Here is an 18,914-nt window from a genome sequence, read left to right as displayed (position 1 = left end):
GCCACATAACTCTCTCTGAGGATCATCTCCGGTCTCCATGGTAACTGCATGTCGGGAGACAGCCTGCTCTGTTCTGTGGCTTTGTATTAAACACAATGATTTAAATTGGATGCTCGGCAGTGAAGATAATCATTCTGGATTAGAGAGATGCCTGGAGATCCTCATTTCATAATTTTAGATGTTGGCACAATTCTCAGGTTTAGCCCTGTAATTGAAGCCCAAGCCACACCTACCCCTCTGTTTCTAAACTGCAGTTAGGTCCAATTTCACTTGGGCTTTTCTCCATCCTTTGACAGAGGAATCTAGGAGCCAGGGAGCCCTGCAGTCAGACCAGGGCTATCTTGAGCTCTAGAAGGGGCGGCATAATGTAAAGGAAACCTAGGATGCTAGCGGCAGATAGACCCTCATTCAGTCTGGCTGCATGATTTCCTCTGTGCCCCATTTTTCTTATCTGTAAGACGAGAGGAGTAACCTCTACCCTACAGAGTCATATATTTTTAAATTTTCTATTGTGATAAAATATAATGTAAAATTTATCATTTCAATCATTTTTAAGTGTACAGTTCAGTGACATTAAGTACGTTCACAGTGTTGTCACCACAATAATCCATTTCCAGAACTTGTTCATCTTCCCCAGCTGAAATTCTGTACTCCGTAAATACTAACTTTCCCATCCCCCACTCCTCCCAGCCCCTGGCAACCACCATTACACTTTCCATCTCTATGAAGTTGACTATTCTAGATACCTCGCAGAAGTGGAATCATACATTTTTTTGTCCATCTATGACTGGCTTATTTCACTGAGCATAATGTCCTCAAGTTTCAACCATGTTGGAGCACGTGTCATAATTTCTTTCCTTTTTTAAGGTTGGATAACATCCATTTTATGTACGTACCACATTATGTTTATTCATTCATCTGTCGATAGACACTTGGTTGCTTCCACATTTTGGCTATTATGAGTAATGCTGCTATGCACACGGGTACACAGATATCTGTTTGAGTCCTTGCTTTAAATTACAGAGTCATTCTGAGGATCAAATAAGATAATAAATATGAATAATATTAGGAACATTGCACAAAGCAGGCTGTCAGTAAATGTTCATTTCTCTCCTGAACGTGAGTTCAGCCTAGGTGCTAACTGCCACAGTGGTCCAATGGCTTCCGCGTGAGTGGTGTCACTTTTTGCTAGCTTCTGTGTCCCCGGGACACGCTAGTCTGTTGGGTCTGGGAATTAACACAATTCATTCCCAGGTTTAAAGGAAATGTCTTAACCACAGAAATGTGCATCGTCTCATGATAAAAACTATGCATCCTTTTACATTTCTCCCACCATTTGGTATTCATGTATTCCTAGTTCTAAAATGAGAAAATGTTAGGGCTGATGTATATACTTCCTTATCTGTTGTCTATTTTAAGTATACCAGGTGGGAGACCCTGAATCTGCAGTTGGGATTGCCCCAGGCTATGAAGCTCTGTGCTTAGTTGCTATTTGTTGGTATCAAATCTATTCTCAGGGTTACGGAAGAGTATGAGATTTGGAATAAAAATACCTGGATCCCAGTCTTGGCTTATGTCTCAAAAACTGAGATGGTGAAAACATCTGTCCAACACGGTGGTCATGAAGCTTAGGTGAGGGCAGCACTTGGCTGTGCAGGTGACCCTCTCCTGGAGCACTTCGTGTTGGTCTGCATCCCTTCAGGAGATTTTCTCTGGGTCTAGTTTCATCCCAAAGTTTCTATAGTGGGGGTTATTCCCCTGCTGCCCTGGGCCCCTTCAGGGTTGAGAATCCAGAGCGAGGAGCCATCTTTCCCTTTGCAATTAGCTTTCCTGCCACAAGGCCACTGCACAAGCAGCCCTGGAGACAGCCAGCACCTCTTTGTCTTCAGGAATTTGCAACAGAAGGGAAGGGGCAGCAAGAGCTCTTGCACAGCCTGGTCTGACCTGCGCCTGACCCAGCTGCTCCCCACAGCATAGCAGTCAGGCCTGTTCTTTATTGATGGGGCTGAAGGGAGGAGGGCGGATGGGGATTTCACACTGAATCCCTACCTTTCTGTCTCTCAGCAGCGCTTGCAGCTGGCTGTGTCCTGTGTGCCCAGGGTCTACCTGTTGAGCAGGGACCAGGCAGGCTTATATCAGGGCTTCCCAAGCAGATGTGTTCACTGTCCCTGAGACCAGAAGGCTACCCTGGTACGCTCGCATCTGGGAAGGGGAGCTTGGGTTTCCCTCGAAGACATCTTAACTTCTAGGGCAGCTCACCTCTTCTTGAAACCAGTGAGCCAGGGAGATTGTTGCGCTGGTGACAGGGTTTTCTTGGCTTCCATAACCCCATGCCAGCCTGCTCTCCCTCCTGCCTCTTGACTCTCCTTTCCAGTCTCCTTCCGTGGTCTTGTCTGTCTTACTCCTCTCCTCTGTGGTTGCTTCTCAGGATCCTATCCCAGATTGCCTTCTCCCCCTCCCCACCTTCTCTCCCCAGGTGATCTGTCACTGATGACTCCCAGGCTTACAGCTACAGCCTAGACACCTCCGTGCACCTGCCCCAAACCCAACGCATCCACCACAACCCCACTCCTCTCCCGGGGACCCCTCCTTCCAGGAACGGCACCCCCATCCTCCCAAGCCAGAGCTTACTGGCTCAAGACCACAGGACTCCTCATCGATAAAGCCAGACCTCGGACCCAGGTGTGCCAGGCTCCAGAGTTCAGGCCTCGCCCACCAGAGCACCCTGCCTTCACGTACCATCGGAGAATCCAACTGTATTTCTAACAAACATAAAAGTTCAGATGTCACTCTAAACCCCAAACCAACTCTGCTCTGGGACCCCTCCCCATTTTTGGCTGTGCTGGACCTCCACCTGGATGCCTTTGTCAGTCCGTCCCTGGACTCCCCACTCCCTCAGCAATCCCAGCCTGCTTTCTCTGTCCCAGCTCCTGGCTTCATGGAACTGTCCCCTTATAATATGGCAAGTTTACTTCAGCCCTCCCTCGTTGATTCTGTAGTGCATTTCCCATACAGTTTTCTTAAACCTCGTCTTGGCTCAGACTGACACTCCTAATTTTCCCAAAACCTTTCCTCTGTTTTGCTAAGAAGTCTGGGACCAAGGGCCTGGGCACCCTCAGCTCTCCTCCATGTCACCTCAGCTCATCTCCTCCTCTATCCATCCCCCTCCTAAATGAATGGGAAGAGATGTCCTTCCCAGCCTAGTAGATATGAATATCAACCCTCAGTTTCCTCATCTGAATAATGGGGAGAATAATACATATTTTTTCTTTTTTTTTTTTAAGCAGAGATCTTCTTAGAAGCCCATATGATTTAAATTTATTTATTTATTTATTTATGGCTGTGTTGGGTCTTCGTTTCTGTGCGAGGGCTTTCCCTAGTTGTGGCAAGCGGGGGCCGCTCTTCATCGCGGTGCGCGGGCCTCTCACTATCGTGGCCTCTCTTGTTGCAGAGCACAGGCTCCGGACGCGCAGGCTCAGTAATCGTGGCTCACGGGCCCAACTGCTCCGCGGCATGTGGGATCCTCCCAGACCAGGGCTCAAACCCGCGTACCCCGCATTGGCAGGCAGACTCTCAACCACTGCGCCACCAGGGAAGCCCAATAATACATATTTCACAGGACTGTTGTGAGAATTAAATAGCCACAGAGTATGTGCTCAATGGATGTTGGTTATAATTAGCAGTTTTCGTCTGCTCCATGGTCCCTCCGTCAGCTCTGCACTAAGATTTCTAAAGACTCTCTTCCCTCCTAAATTTGGTTGTTCCTCTCCTGATACTATTTTTTCAGCCACACAGGCATAAAACCTCCCCTGTTATTTACATCCTCTCCTCTTCTGTCATCAAACCTGGCTGCTACTTCTTCCCCGAAACAGGTTTCCCATATGTCATTCATCCCAGTCCGCAGGTTGGGGTCCATCGTCTCAGCACTGCAGTCGAGTTTGCACTGAGCAGTCAGGGCCATGTTCTGGAGTCTGATTTTCATACCCAGAAGCCTGCTGTGACTACAGACATGTCCAGGGATGGGGGTGACCAGAGTCCTGTCTGTAAATGTGCTCCTAAACCCCACACTCCCGAAGCCCCCTCATCACCACCACCTCCACACACACAAGTTGCTCAACTTTGCTGATTGATGGAATCCAAGTTCATCAAGGTCCACACAGTTTGCCTCAGCCAAGACCAAAGATCTATTCTCTGTCCTCTGGCTGTGTCGCCGGCTCTGCCCACATCATTTCCTACCCCAGAGTGTCTCATCCTGCCCCCTTCCAGCTCTCAGCCTGCCCATCCTACTGTGTCCTTCCCCTCCTCTGGTCTGTTGAACTTGATGTTGCCGTCACCATTGAGGAATGTTATCTTGTGCTGCTTTGTACTCTCATTATTTTGGAGTCATTTCTATTAGAAATGAACGTTTCTCCTGTCCTGTTTGCTAACTGGACTCTAAGCGCCTTAAGGTACTTATATCTCTCACTTCTTCTGGAGCATCTGATACATATAACGCAGTGTGCACATTCATGCTACCTACAAACTATGCTTATTGTTTATTAACTAAAATAGCTATAATGATAGTATGAATCACTAGCATTTATTGGGCTCCTACTATGTGCAGGTGCTGTCCCAGGTGCTTTACGTGCATTATCTCATTTAATCCTCATGGTAACCCCACAAGGGGTGTATTATTACTCCATTTTACAAATGGGGAAAATGAAGCTCAAAGAGATTACATAACTTGCCCAAGATCTTATAACCATAAGTGATGGAGCTAGGATTTAAACCTAGATCTGCCTGCCTTAAAGTCTGGTTCTTGTCACGCTACTATTTTGCCTCTAAATATAGCATTAGTGTGTTTTAAAAATGGCAAGCCGGGGACTTCCCTGGTGGTGCAGTGGTTAAGACTCTGCCTGCCAATGCAGGGGACACGGGTTCGAGCCCTGTTCCAGGAAGATCCCATATGCCGTGGAGCAACTAAGCCCGTGAGCCCCAACTACTGAGCCTGCTCTCTAGAGCCCGTGAGCCACAACTACTGAGCCCGCGTGCCTAAAGCCCGTGATGTGCAACAAGAGAAGCCACCGCAATGGGAAGCCCGCACACCGCAATGAAGGGTAGCCCCCGCTCGCCGCAACTAGAGAAAGCCCACGCGCAGCAACGAAGACCCAACGCAGCCAAAAATAAATAAATAAAGTAAATAAATTTTTTTTTAATGGCAAGCAGGTTAAGTGTGGGAAAATGTCCTTTTCCCAAGGTATATTGCAGATTGAATGTTGCCTGTCTCCTCTGCTGAAAATTCAAAGAATGAAGGGTGAGTTTTAGATATGGTAATGCTTAACAGTGAGAGCATTGCAAGGTCAGAAGTGGGACCATGCCCTAGATGAAGTAATAGAGGCTGGGACCCAGAAGGTAGGAGTGAAAAGTAAAAGGAAATTGAGAAGTGCAGTTAATTATAAATGTGCAATTTAGAGAAAAACCAGTCAGCTGAAGAATGAGCTCAAAAGGTCAAGAAAAGGCTTGGGAGCTGTATGTAGCTAGAGGGACAGTGGGTGGTCCCAAGGAACAATCATGTATCACTTGGTGTCCTGGAGAAAAGCTGGTTGCAGGGAGGGTTTGTGTTGTTTTGTTTGTTTTTCAGAGAAAAGGGGCATCTGATAAAAGGTGTTGGGGAGACTCTAAAAGAGGTTGGAGCAGTGGTCAGCATTCAAGCGGCCTTGAAGGGAATTATCGGAGAAAGCGTCAGGGTCCTGAGCCCCCAGTGTGAGCTGGATGAATTGGCATTGAAGCCAGCGTAATCCTGTTAAGAGCGTGATCTCCCTAGATCAGGTCAATGTAGCTGATAAAAATGGACTCCTTGTTTAAATACTATTAAGAATTTCAAGATGACAGCAGAGATTAAACCAGGACAGAGCCAGTCTGAACACAGGGCACTGTGGGACTGCCCAAGCCACATACCCACGGAGCTGGTGTTGGCTGGTGGGCGTATGTTTCAGGATGAGAAAGGTGTTTACTGAGTGCCAGGCATGGTTCTAGGTACCATACATACATCATCTCACTTGACGAAATGCTCAGGCCCTTCTCTGGGGAGCCTCTCACATCCCAAGGAGTGGTGCTGCTTAAGAGCTGGCTTTCCCGAGGGCCAGAGAGCAGCTAACAAGATCCCTGAAGGGCAAGGAAGTTATTCAGAGCAAGAGAGAAACCACTGATCTGGTTATTTTTTTTTTCTCTTCTACTTTGAGCGAGTATGAATAAAAGATGGAAGATACATTCAATGTGAAAAGAAAAGGAAGTGGTTCAGCAATTCCAAGAGAAGCAGATCCATCTGAACAAGTGATGGCTTTCTCAACTGCATTAAGAAATGTCGAAACATTTGCATTGGACTTAGTTTACAAAGCACATCCAAATACTGGTTATTTGATTCTCAGTGTAGGATTGTTCCCTCTGTGAAGATTGAGTTGCCCTTAATCTATACATCTAGATACTCCAGACCCTGCTATTATGATTCCAATCACCTCCCCCCGAACACACCCATTTTCTGAGCACTAGTGTGAAAATATGTTCACAGGATGTCCCTACGCCACCCCCAATGAAAAACCCCACAGATAAGCTCTGGCCCAAGTGCCTTCTCAACAACAGGGTACAAAGTTTGTGCCTTGATCTATTGGTTCTTGGCCTTGGAGCCAGAGAACCAAGCCTTTCCCTTTGGGGGGCAAGGTGGAGGGGTAGAGAAAAAACATTGCTACGGGGAACTCAGCAAAACGTGATTAGAGCCGCAGCAACAGAGAAGATGGTAGAGAATGACTCTCCAAAGATCTTTGTCCTGACAAAACCAGGAAAGGCCAATGCACTGTTCTTTCCAACGCTGTGATGTCAGCAAATAAATTATATCTGAAATTTCTTTCCAATTTGCTGAGCAGGTCCCTGGTCAATACGGAGACCGCCATGTGCCCACAGTGGTCTGATAACTTCTGAAGCATAAAGATGACATTTATAATAACAGGTTTAGGTTGAGTTCAGTACAAGTTCCTGCCAAGCGTATGCCTGGAAACTATGACATGAAATGGATTACCATTAAGAATATTGGTTTTAAATGTAAAATAGATAGCTAGTGGGAAGGATCTGCATAGCATAGGGAGATCAGCTCGGTGCTTTGTGTCCCCCTAGAGGGGTGAGATAGGGTGGGAGGGAGACGCAAGAGGGAAGGGATATGAGGATATATGTATACATATAGCTGATTCACTTTATTATACAGCAGAAACTAACACACCATTGTAAAGCAATTATACGCCAATAAAGATGTTAAAAAAAAAAAAGAATACTGGTTTTTCTTAGGGAACAAGTGGATGTGACATGACTGGGCATCAAATAAACCCAGATTTACCCAGCGGTATGTCATAAATATCAAAAACAAAATAATGGTAACCCTTTGAAATAGTAAAATTATGTTTCATATCCTGCCAAATGTGTATGACGCTGCTGCGTCTGTTGGTTAAACAAATGGTCCTAAAGTCCATATTAACTTAACAGTGAGAGATGTGAAGTCTCACGTTCACAATAGAAATGAATGCCACATACACAGTGGGGAATGCTTGGCTGGACAGAAGTTTATGTCAAAAAATAAGGGCCTGGGTTGATAAATGGCCACTTCAGTCAGGCACCAGGCTCCAGTAGGCCCTAGTGTGTTAGCTGTTCCATGGTCGTGTCTGTCTCCATAAATGAATCTTAATTCTGTCAAATAAAAAAAGCAAGTTGCAAAAGGACATGGACGGTATAATACCACTTGTGTACATTTTTCAGATTTGCAAAACGAATATAGTAAAAGCATAAAAACATGGATGGGAGAAATTTATATCAACCTCAGGGTTAAGGGATGGGAATAGGATGGAGGGCTCCAGTTGTATTGGAAACATTTTCTTTCATTTTTTAAATTAAAAAGCATGTAAGGTAAATACAGTAAAAAGCTAACATCTGTTCAATTTGAGTAGTGCGTTCATGGGTATGTGTTGTATTATGTTCTGTACTTTTACTGTGTGGTTGAAATGTTTCATACATAACTTTAAAAGAAAGTATTTTAAATACATAAACACGGTTAACTAAATTTTAAGTAGTTTTAGTTTCCTCCAAATTAATTTTTTTATGTATACAGTATTATGAAAGTAATATAGTCTATGAAATAAATTTCAGAAAATTAGAAAAAATAAATTACTCAGAATCTCATCATCCAAAAACAGTCATTGTTAATGTTTTGGTATATTTCCTTCTATTTTTGTTTTCTTTGTGTGGGTGTGTGTGTGTTTAAACATACTTCTAAGTATCTTGGGTACGCTTATTGAATTCTGTCTTTTTCACTCGTTATAGCATCACCCTTGTTCCATGTGAAGGCTTAGCCTCCATGAACATCATTTCTATTGATTCTTCAGATCTTTCACAGCTTTACTTTTCTTGCATAAAGACAGTTATGAACATTCAGCAGCCACACAGTCGCCTTTCCTTTTGATTATCGTAAATATAATCCTTTCGAAAGCCTCCGGAACAGGATTGCATCACGCTCTGCTGTTGATTTGTACAAGGCTGTTTTGTGTGGAATGACAGTAAAAAGGTCTGTCACATCTGTGATATCACATTCCTGCTAAGACTGAGCTTGTCAGCATTCATCCCGTGGGTGGGAACTGTGCATATTTTAGAAGCCAGCTCTGTGTGCATCTTGCCTGGGAGGAAAGCAGCACTAGTGCATCCAGCATCTGGTCTGGGATCCCGAACCCGCAGCTGGGAAAGTGTTTACTGATCCCATTAAACTTTTGCTTTGAGGCCTGGGGTAACAGCAGCAATGATTTTTCCAGATATTTATATGCCCCTTCCCAGCTTATGGAGGTTCTCACAACCACTGCCACCTGAGCTGCTGTGGGCCCCCAGCGGTGAGCGCAGAGCAGAGCAGGCACACAGGATTACAACCAGCAATTGGGAAAGTCAGGACCTCTGCCGGATGCTTCTGACTCCATCCAGAACTTTTCAGTTACTATCCTTGGACCCAGGCAAGAGGAGTCTCTGCCATGGGCTCTGGACTACAGGCAGCTCCCCCACGTCTGCCCAGAGCCCACTGTCCCAATCCTGGACCACACTCTGGGGCCCTGGAATCCCCTGACAAAGGGCCTGAGCACCGCCAGGGCCTACATTAGCCTGAATCTGTCCTTCTGGGGGCCAGACCACCACTCTGTGCACGCCTAGCCCCAGGGTGGCATCTTGCAGGAGTGAGAAGAGCTTAGATCCAGGGGCTGCAGGACACATAACCGGAGTTGGAGAGTATGGGCTAGAGGCAGACGCAGAGGCTGAAGGCCAACATCCGCTAGAGTGTAGCTCAGAACTGCAAGCATTCTGAGAATTCTGAACTCAAGCCTGGCCTTCTGAGTCATTATGAACATTATCTGTTAGAGTAGGAGAACAGAGTATACGCTGTGTTAACAGTTTGTTAGGTAGACCTCCTTTTCTACTCTCAGAAGCCCACAGATGCTAAGAACGGTCTTGGCTCTCTTATTCCACTGTGCTGTCTCCATATTCCCTTTTTCTTCTATGCAAGTCTACAGACAGATGAGGGAGTGCAAAGGAAAACAATCTAGAACCACAGAAGTAAGACAATTTAGTGTGTAACATCCCAATATACCAGACACCCCCGTGTCCACACATAAAAGCAAGAAATGCATTTCAGGACAAAATAGAGTACAACCACCTGCTACGAGGGTGAATCATTCTGGCACAATCCAGCAAAATCAGAAATAGAAGCCAGCTAGTAAAGCTACAATCTGCTGCTCTTCCCCTTCTCTCCGTCTCCCACATCACAATTCCTGCGTGTGAGCCTCAGAACTAGCACCCTCTGTTGGTTGCTTTAAGCTATGCAAGAAGTCAGGCCCCTGCGTTTCCCAGGACAACAAGGGCACTAGTCTCACCCGCCCAGCCAGGGTCAGCGTGGAAAATCGGTGTTGCAAGAGCTTTCATTGTAATTGTTGCTTGGCCGCTGAACTAATTTTTTTTTCAGTCCCTTATTCTCCAGCAGTATTTCTGATTCGTGATCAATGATTTAACTGAATAGAGAAGCATGAAATCATCAAGACAGTTTCATTGTGCTGTTTTCCTCCCATACAGAAAACAGAGATAAACAACTAAACTCTGAATAATGAAACACACATATTAGGACAAAACTTTACAAAGTGATGATTCTCTTGACTTTCACAGCTCTCCAGCAAGGAAGCTGGTCCCATGGTATAGGTAAAGACTCTGTAACAGAATATTTAAAAAATAGATAAATGAAAAATTTTAAAAGAAAAAAGGAGAAAAAACATACTTGACCTCTTGCATCACAGAGGTCAAGTAACCGGGCTGAGGTTACCCAACTGGGAGGTGGCATAGCAGGGACTTGAACTTGGAGCTGATTCCAGTCACTGTAGGGATCCAAATAAAAGAGTAGGTTTTGTCCAAATTTTAATTCATCAGGAAAAGAGAGTCACCTATATTAAAGCCCTCATAAAGTTTCACATATTATGGGACCTGTCTCAATTTTTATTTTAATAAAGTTTTTTTGGAGAACAACCCATTAGCCTGGAATAGCCTTTGGTCAATGCTAATTTAGGAAGCTCATGGAGGTCACCTGACCAAACTGGTTTTTAAAAAAGTACGTGGGGGCAGACCTTTAACACAGATTTAGTAATTATTCCTGGGAGCATTGTTTGTGATTGCAAATGAGACCTTTTAAAGATTTCTTTTTAAGTGGTATCTCGTGGAGATTGTGGATAGGATCATTTTTTCACTGACAGATCGTACGGGGACCTAAAATGCTCTATCTCAAACAAGACAGATGGAAATGAAGTTAATGTTCTTGGAAAAACTGAAGACAAAGACCCTGATGTGAAGATGCCTATAAAAACTTTGAATAGAATTGTTTCATGAAATGTGGGCAAATAAAACAAAATAATGTAGTCAAATTAACATTTTACTATGGTTTACGTATATACGTGTAACTAAAATAATATTACAAACAGACTTACATTATGGTAGACATTTGATTGCATCATCTATCTATTCAAGTTGGTCAGAAATTGTCTGGGGGGATCTTCCCATTTGGAAATGTAGGCGCTGGTAACACGCTAAGTCGTTTTTCCCAAGCACTGAGCTGCAACCCAAGATGAGGAAGCAGCGGGTTTGTGTGCTGGATCCACAGCAATGATGAAGATTACACCCTGGCTCCTGTGTTGACAGCTCCTTACATTTTCCCAAACACTGCTGCACTTGGGCCTCCCAGCCTCTTGTGTGGGAGAGTCTGTGGCTGTCCTGAAGGTCCACCTGAGGACCCAGTGTCCCCACGTCAGCGACTTGGGTGCGGGTAGAGATGTGACGCGATTGCTTTTCCCGTCTCCCTCAGGCAGCACTAGTTGGAGGTACCACCATGATCATCGGCCACGTCCTGCCTGACAAGGAGACCTCCCTTGTGGATGCCTACGAGAAGTGCCGGGGCCTGGCTGACCCCAAGGTCTGCTGTGACTACGCCCTCCATGTGGGGATCCCCTGGTGGGCACCCAAGGTAACAGCACTGGGTGGAACCCCAAAAGAAGAACCAGTGCTCTTTTTGGCAGAGGGGCCATCTGGTGAGAGCCAGCTGGGGGGGTGATGCTGTCCTGCGGTGTGGAACACCCCTCCCACCTCCATCCTAACTCCTCCAAATGCCAAAAGAAAAAACACTTATGATTCTATAAGGGGGGAGGCCTGTTTAGCTTAATTTAAAGAGCCAGTTTCCCAGCGCTCTGACCACAAGGCGCTCAGCATGTCCTGACGCTCTACCTAAGGTGTCACTTATGTAGCAAAACCCCTAAGGGTTGCTACTGAGTAGCAAGCTCAGTAAGGGTCAGCCCTGAGGGTCACATCATCTTGCGCTTGGAGTGACAGCCCTGAGGTCTCAGAACGGAGGGCCCCGTCCTGGCTCAGTGCCACCTGGTAAGAATGGATTGGGGTGCTTTTTTCCTGCTGGGCCCCAGCTCCTGCTCTGGGCACCCTGAGTTTGCTCCTGGTGTGTGGCTCCCACTGGACCCTTTCTCAGCTCAGCCTCTGTGCCCCTGGCTTTCCTGGCCTCCTGTTGCCCAGGCCCCAGGGCCAGAGTCCAGTCCCTGCTCCCCGATTCCCTCTTCCTCGTTCTTCCTGAATACAGATATACAGGCATTTAGATTTTGCTTCACTTCTGGAGTTTTACTGCTTCTTACCCCAGGGAAGCAACCTGGATATTCATTCTTTCATCAGGTGCTCATTAATCACCGTGTGCCACTCAGTACTTGAGTGGGTGCCCTGGAATCTTAACAATAAATAAGCATTAAGAGATTTTGCAAAGTTCTCCAGCTGTGGATCCTGATCTAAAGGGCCTGGCTCCATTCTGAGACAGTGACTTAAAAGCCTGGCTGTACTTCTGCCCTCAGGTACAAGCCTTGAGTGTGGGGCTTACACAGTCTCTTCCATTATATCCAAACTGGTGCTTATGAAAGGCCTTGGAACCCCCCAAACTCACACATGAAGATCCCCCTCCTGGTACCGGCTAAAAGGTACAGACCACACTGAATGTTAGCCATCCTTTATCTCAGATGGAAGTTTTGTCCACTTCGGACACCCTCCTGGATGGGCGACCCCTACCCTAAGCCTCTCTCCCTTCCCTCCTCCAGTGGCCTGGAATAGAGAGGGTCTGCTCAGATTCCCAGCAACACTGAGGCCAAGTCAGCTATCCCTAAGTCCCCAAAGGTTGTGAGGATTTTCATGCATCTAGAATTTTTAATTCTTTTTTATAATAACCAATTTTTTTTTCTAATTACAGATTTTAAAAATAGAAAAGAAAGGAAGCACATAATTCAGTCACCCCAACACAATCACTATTGTTATTTTAGCTTATTTCCTTCTGGTCTTTTTTCATAGTAACTCTTTCTCTTAAGTGTGAGCATTTTCCACCTGGCTGCATGGTCTTCATGACCATCGATGCCATGGCCACTTAATGTTCTGTCAAGTAGACGAATCACAATTTATTTTCCTACTGTTGGACCAATGTTTCTTCCATTTTTTCCTAGTATAAATAATGTTGGGATGAATCTCCTTATTCACATAGCTTTGCTTCATGTTTGGCTTTGTCCCTAAGTTAGATTTTCCCCAGGTCTCTGGATTTTTAGCATTAGTACGCCTTCTCTGTAACACCCCTTCTGTTATGGGGGCGGAGGGAACTGGCCACAGGTGTAAAAGTCATTACTGCATTTACCAATAAGGCTGATTTGGAGGCAGAAACACGGGACAAGCTTATGTGATAGGAGAAACATGCCCAGATCTCGTTTCTATATTTGTGTCACGCTGGACAATTTTCAAAACACTTCCGCATCCATTTGCTCACGTGACCTCACAGCAGCCTGTGGAGTGAGAGGAGAGTGAGATACTGCAAGGTTGCGGGTGGTCATGTGGCGACAGAGCCACCTCTCCTCCGCGCTGGGCCAGCGTCTGCCAGTCAGCCTCTTGGCCCTCTGTACTCACGTGGCATTGCCTTTGCATTCTGCTCTCCAGGTGAAAGCAGAAATGGAGACCCTGGTGAGGGAGAAGGGTGTCAACTCGTTCCAGATGTTCATGACCTACAAGGACTTGTATATGCTTCGGGACAGCGAACTGTACCAAGTGTTGCACGCTTGCAAGGATATTGGGGCGATCGCCCGGGTCCATGCTGAAAATGGGGAGCTCGTGGCCGAGGCAAGGCAGTAGAGAATGTTGGGGGAAGTTGGGGGAGCACCGATAGAGACAGTTCTCTGGGGGATTCCTGACCACCCATGACCCTCCCTACAGGGTTCAGATAAAACAAATTATAAAAGAAAGTGTGAGATGTTAACAGCCCAGATGACAGATCTCTGTCCGAAAATCCAAACTTTTCTAGTGTCTGTAAAAAACAAATCTCTCTGTATAGTCCAAAAGGGTTTCTAAGTCTTGGATGATGATGTCTTCATTCAAATATGATACTTAAATTCCATTATCACAGAGGAATTTGGAGCACCTCTAAGAAATATTTTTAATGAGATGTGACGTACAGAATAAATAAGGGTCAACATTCCACTTTCCTGTACCTCCTCAGCGGACCTGAGGTATTATAGAGATCTTCTCACTGGTACCAAGACAGACAAGCCCCTTTGTACTACTGGGTCTTAAGTAGGATACTTGGGGTAAAGGTTAATCTAGGCATCTGTGGAAGCTGGAGATTTAACTAGATTTCCAGTGAGGAAATTCTGATTTGCAGATCAATAAACAGTGTTTGTCTTTAGTGTCCCAGGCCTGTTGGCTGGTGACTGAACTGTATTTTTAAGAGGAAAAGATATTTTCAATCATTATGAAGTGAGACTCAGGGGATCCCTGTCCTAATCCTGCCCTCGTTCTAAGATGGGTGTTACAGAAGTGAGAAAAGCAGCAAACCTATTGGAATGGGCTGTGCTGAAAATATTTTACTGTCCCTTGGGTTCAGTATTTTTTTGTATCTCTATGATTCTCTCAATTTTCTTTCTTTTGCTCTTATTCAGGGTGCAAAGGAGGCGCTAGATTTGGGTATCACAGGCCCAGAAGGAATTGAGATCAGCCGTCCAGAGGAGGTGAGGAAGATATCCGTGTTCTTTGTCATCATCTTTCCTGTAGATTCACAGAACCTTTAGGATAGAAGAGTCATCGGTAAATACGAGTTGTATGGCATTGCTTTCTTCATGGGTGAAATTCCCATCTGGAAGCTTCCCAGGGAACAACTTCCTCCATGCTACAGCCGACCTGCCCTTCAGCTTCCTTGGGGAAGACAACTTTGGGGAAACAGACCCACCTCATTGGGGGCTGATTTCAAGGGTCTGAGGGAGGCCATGTGAACATGCCAGGGGTTGCTTTGGCCAAAATTGAATCGGGAGAGAAAAGACAGACTGAAAGGGCCTTTAGATGTTAGAAGAAATTCCAGACTATAAGCCAGTGAGTTGGCATTTTGGGGCTGAGATCCCTTTGAGCATCTGTGGAAAACTTTGGACCCTTCCCACTAGAAACGAGAGGCACATGCGTGTCTGTGCTCTTTCCCCCTTTTCCTATTCGTTGCTGAGATGGTGACTAAGCCCTGCTCTCCCTCTGCCCTCTGGTTTTATCCTTGCACAGTTTTGCAGGGTGTCGACACAAATGCCCCCAGGTCCCCCTTGCTGAAGAATTCGGCTCTGGAGGATCACGTTAGATAAATAATGTGTTCTTGCCCTATGACCCTGTTCGGACATGCCTTACCAGTGGTGAGGGGAGAGCTATTTTCCATTTCTTCAAAGCCTTAAATGCAGAGTGGTGGTTGGATGTCCATGAGGGACTGATGGGGAGGCCTTGGGGGACGAGGAGCTGGAGACAGGATGTGATGGTTCTGTCATCAGACAGGAACCAAGTCAGCCTATAGTGGGCCAACCTGGTGTGGGCGGGGGTCCCACCTTACTCCTGCCGTGGGTTTGTCTCTGTCTGCGAGAGCGCTTGAATACAGCTCCTGTTTGGACACCTCAGAGTTGATAGAGAAAGACACACCAGCTTCAACAAGGCACTCAGAGTGCCTGTGAGAAGAGGGGTGGCGGGATGCACACAGGACTGGGCTTTGTGGAGCTCTATGAGGGGGAAGAGAGCGGTGCTGACCGTAGTGGCAGTAATAGCAAGAATACCACCTTCACCATCTGCTGATTAAAGGGGAGCATCTAAGGATGTTTTGCTCCCCAGGGACATTTGGCAATGTCCAGAGATATTTTGGGTTATCCCAACCTGGGGGGAGGATGTTACTGGCATCTACTAGGTCGAGGTGAAGGATGCTGCCAAAGAGCCTGCAATGTCTGTTCAGCCGCTTCCACAAAGAATTATCTCACCCCAAATGCCACTAGTGCCGAGGTTCAGTAATCCCGATCTAGGCTAATTTTCAGCTTGAAATCAATCAGTATTAGTCCTTTGCTACAGTTCTGAGATGGCTGTGGAGAGAATGCACCAGAAACCAGGGAGAGGTGTGACTGCAGGTTTTCATTTGTTCTTGTTTTGTCGTCTTTTAATTAAGCCCTGAGTAGCATCCAGCAAAGACGTGCCTAGAACCCTAAGTCCCGGGGTTCTCTCAGTGTGAGCAGAGGTGGTTGGAGCTTGGTGCCCCTGCCCAGGGTTTCCCCCCGAGCCAGCCCCTGTGGGTGCTGTTTGTCACTCCAGCTCTGAGTCAGACATTCCAGCACTTTCTGCGTACGAGGTGGGGTGTCAGGGAGATGTAAGCTTGCTTGGGGAGATGGTGAAGCTTGTTTTCTTCCTGTCCTCTGTTTCTAACAGGTGGAGGCAGAAGCCACTCACCGAGTTATCACCATTGCAAACAGAGTAAGTAGACCCCAGCTCACCCTCAGCCCATTCTCAACTCTGGGGTCAGAACCCAGCCTGTACAGTAGAGTCCCATTCTGCTCTGGGTGCCAGCCCCATGCCTGGCTCCCAGGACCGCCAATGAACACCGTTTGCTGAATGAACAACACCGTTGCTATTCCCACAGACCTGGCAGGAGTCCTCCCTGCCACCGGCTCTCCGTTCTACCCTGCTGATCTTGCTGAGACCTGGTTCATTGCTCAAATGGAAATGCCTCCCAGCAGAGGCAGGGCAAGGTGGGGACCACAGAGCCTCATGGCAGCTGGAATCTGTTCCTTGTAGAGGAGCAGAGAGACGTTTGCTTAGAGAATCATGATTCGAACCTCTGCCTCTGGGCCATTCATGATTTTTCCTTGGTATGGTTCAGGGTAAGGGGGCACTGATGCAGTGTGGTGGTGGGAATGAGCACACACTTTGGGGCCTTGACCAAAGACAAGCTTCCAGTCCCACGCAAGTCAATCAACCACTCCGAGAGACTATTTTATTATCTAAAATCGGAATGATAATATCGCCCACTCCTCACAGGACGGTTGTGAGGATCAAAGGAGTCGTGGAAGGAAAAGCACTTTAAAAACAGGAGAACACTGTACCAAGATCCTTTCTCCTCCTAAACCATCATTAAGTGTTCTATTTGCTCAGATAATCTGAACTCTAGTTTTCTAAGTGTGGTCTCTGGACCAGCTGCATCAACATCATTTGTTAGAAATAGGAACTCAGAAATGCAAATGCTCAGGCCTGTTCAGACCCACTGAATCAGAAACTGGGGGTGACGCCCAGCAACCTGTGTTTTAACAAGCCCGCTAATGATCCTAATGGGCGCTAACACTTAAGAACTTCTCCTCCAGAAAGACCTAGGCTACCCTGAAGGCTGTGAGCTGAGGATGTGGTGTTAGGAACGCCAGGGGAACACAGAGGTTGGAGGTCCAGTTGGTCTCAGAATTAGTCAGGAAACTTGTGCCAAGCACATCAAATGTCAGGCCAGCCCCTAAATTCTCTATCCTCCTAATCTGACAGGCAAAGAAGGCATTAGCGTAACATTTGGGAAAACAGTTTCCCATTAGCCCTTTATAAGTCCAGGAGCTGGACAAGGACATTGTTTTACTGTCCTAACAATAGTTACACTATCAATTACTTCCTGATGGAAGCTTACCCCAGAATTAGGAAAGATCTGAATAACAGAAGGGCAGCTCCTCGTTTTCTTAGTTCAAATACATGCCCAGAGAAGTGAAGCCGTGGACCGTGGTCACACAGCTTGATAGAGGAAAAGCTAATCAGTATTATAATCCAGGTGTCCATTTGCAAGACCGGTCCTGTCTGGTGTAGACTGTGAGCCCTGAACCTCTTGTGTATTGTTTCTTCTCCAGGGTACATTCCGTCTACTGATATGGCAGATGGCAGACATCATCATTTTAGATATGGGATATAATACACAACTGTCTCTAGGTCATCACGTTCATGAATAGGAAATGAAGAGTCCCTCATTTCAAGTTGTAAATAGTCTAGGTGTTGGCTGGTAGAAAATGTGAGGTTCAGCACTTGGCATCTTGCCCTGATGTCCCCCTGCTGGGCTCTGGTGCTGGGCGCTGCCTGTCCCCTCCTTGTTTCGTGGGGTTCCCCAGCCTGCAGCCACCAGCCCTCCATTCCCAGCAGAAGACCGCCACCCTGAGGGGAGTGCTAAGCGATGCAGGGGGCAGCGCTGGGGCCAGGACTGGGCTGGTCCGGTCACCTTGGTCCTTGTTAGGTTATGGGGTTGATGCTCTCTCCTTCCCACCGTGTTTCCCGTCCTTAGACTCACTGTCCCATCTACCTGGTCAACGTGTCCAGCATCTCGGCCGGTGACGTTATTGCAGCTGCTAAGATGCAAGGTGAGTCCGTAGGCTGGGCTGAGCAGCGCCCGTGTGTGGTGGGGCCCAGCAGCTCCATGCACTTCCCAGCCCGGCTCCTGGGGCCAGGCCCTGAGCCTGCCTTTCCCTTTTCTCTCTGGCTGTCTTCCTCACAAGCACCCTGCACTGGCCTGGGTTCAGTGCATTGGCACCAGTGTTTTCCCCTGCACACTTGTTTGCATAACAGCTTTACGGAAGTGTCCGTCACCTCTCCTGGGTCTGGTAAAGTTTTCCAAGTTTTCAATCAGCTCATTAACAGGTATTTTTTTCAGTCTCTTGGGTTTTGCTAGTGGTTGCGTTGGTAACCAACATGAAATCCTGGACCAGTTCCAACGGACATTTCAGGGGGGAAATGCCTGGGAAGTCCCTGGAGAAACGACACTGTGAGGGCCCAGCGTCCCTTTCAGGAACCCAGTGTACCAGCCCCAGGGCACCTGTGTGTCGGAGCACCTGGCAGCACCTGAAGGCTTTGTACGTGCTTGTACTCCCAGTCCGGCTCGGGGTGCCAGTGAGGGCCCAGTAACAGGAGAAACAGGTCACGGTCACAAACCTGAGGATATAAATTGGGAGCAAGGGCCTTCAGCCTTCCCACCACATTGCCCTCCAAATCCTGACTCTTGCTTCTTC

General features: G+C 46.8%; 1 protein-coding gene across 3 annotated transcripts in view; it reads left to right on the top strand.

Moving 5' to 3' along the window:
* DPYSL5 (dihydropyrimidinase like 5) overlaps positions 1-18,914 on the top strand; it is an 87,555-nt gene that overhangs the window by 51,010 nt on the left and 17,631 nt on the right. For 2 of the 3 annotated variants that reach the window (XM_029232843.1, XM_029232844.1), the window contains exons 3-7: positions 11,393-11,551; positions 13,552-13,731; positions 14,547-14,615; positions 16,321-16,365; positions 18,194-18,269. In XM_029232843.1, coding sequence (XP_029088676.1) covers positions 11,393-11,551; positions 13,552-13,731; positions 14,547-14,615; positions 16,321-16,365; positions 18,194-18,269 — 529 coding nt within the window. The remainder of the gene's footprint in view (positions 1-11,392; positions 11,552-13,551; positions 13,732-14,546; positions 14,616-16,320; positions 16,366-18,193; positions 18,270-18,914) is intronic. The other variant, XM_029232845.1, reaches the window with a different exon arrangement.

This window comes from Monodon monoceros, unplaced genomic scaffold, assembly GCF_005190385.1.
Source record: "Monodon monoceros isolate NGI ecotype Baffin Bay Population unplaced genomic scaffold, NGI_Narwhal_1 Super_Scaffold_19, whole genome shotgun sequence".
Lineage (NCBI taxonomy): Eukaryota > Metazoa > Chordata > Mammalia > Artiodactyla > Monodontidae > Monodon > Monodon monoceros.
This window is presented reverse-complemented; position numbering and strand designations above follow the sequence as displayed.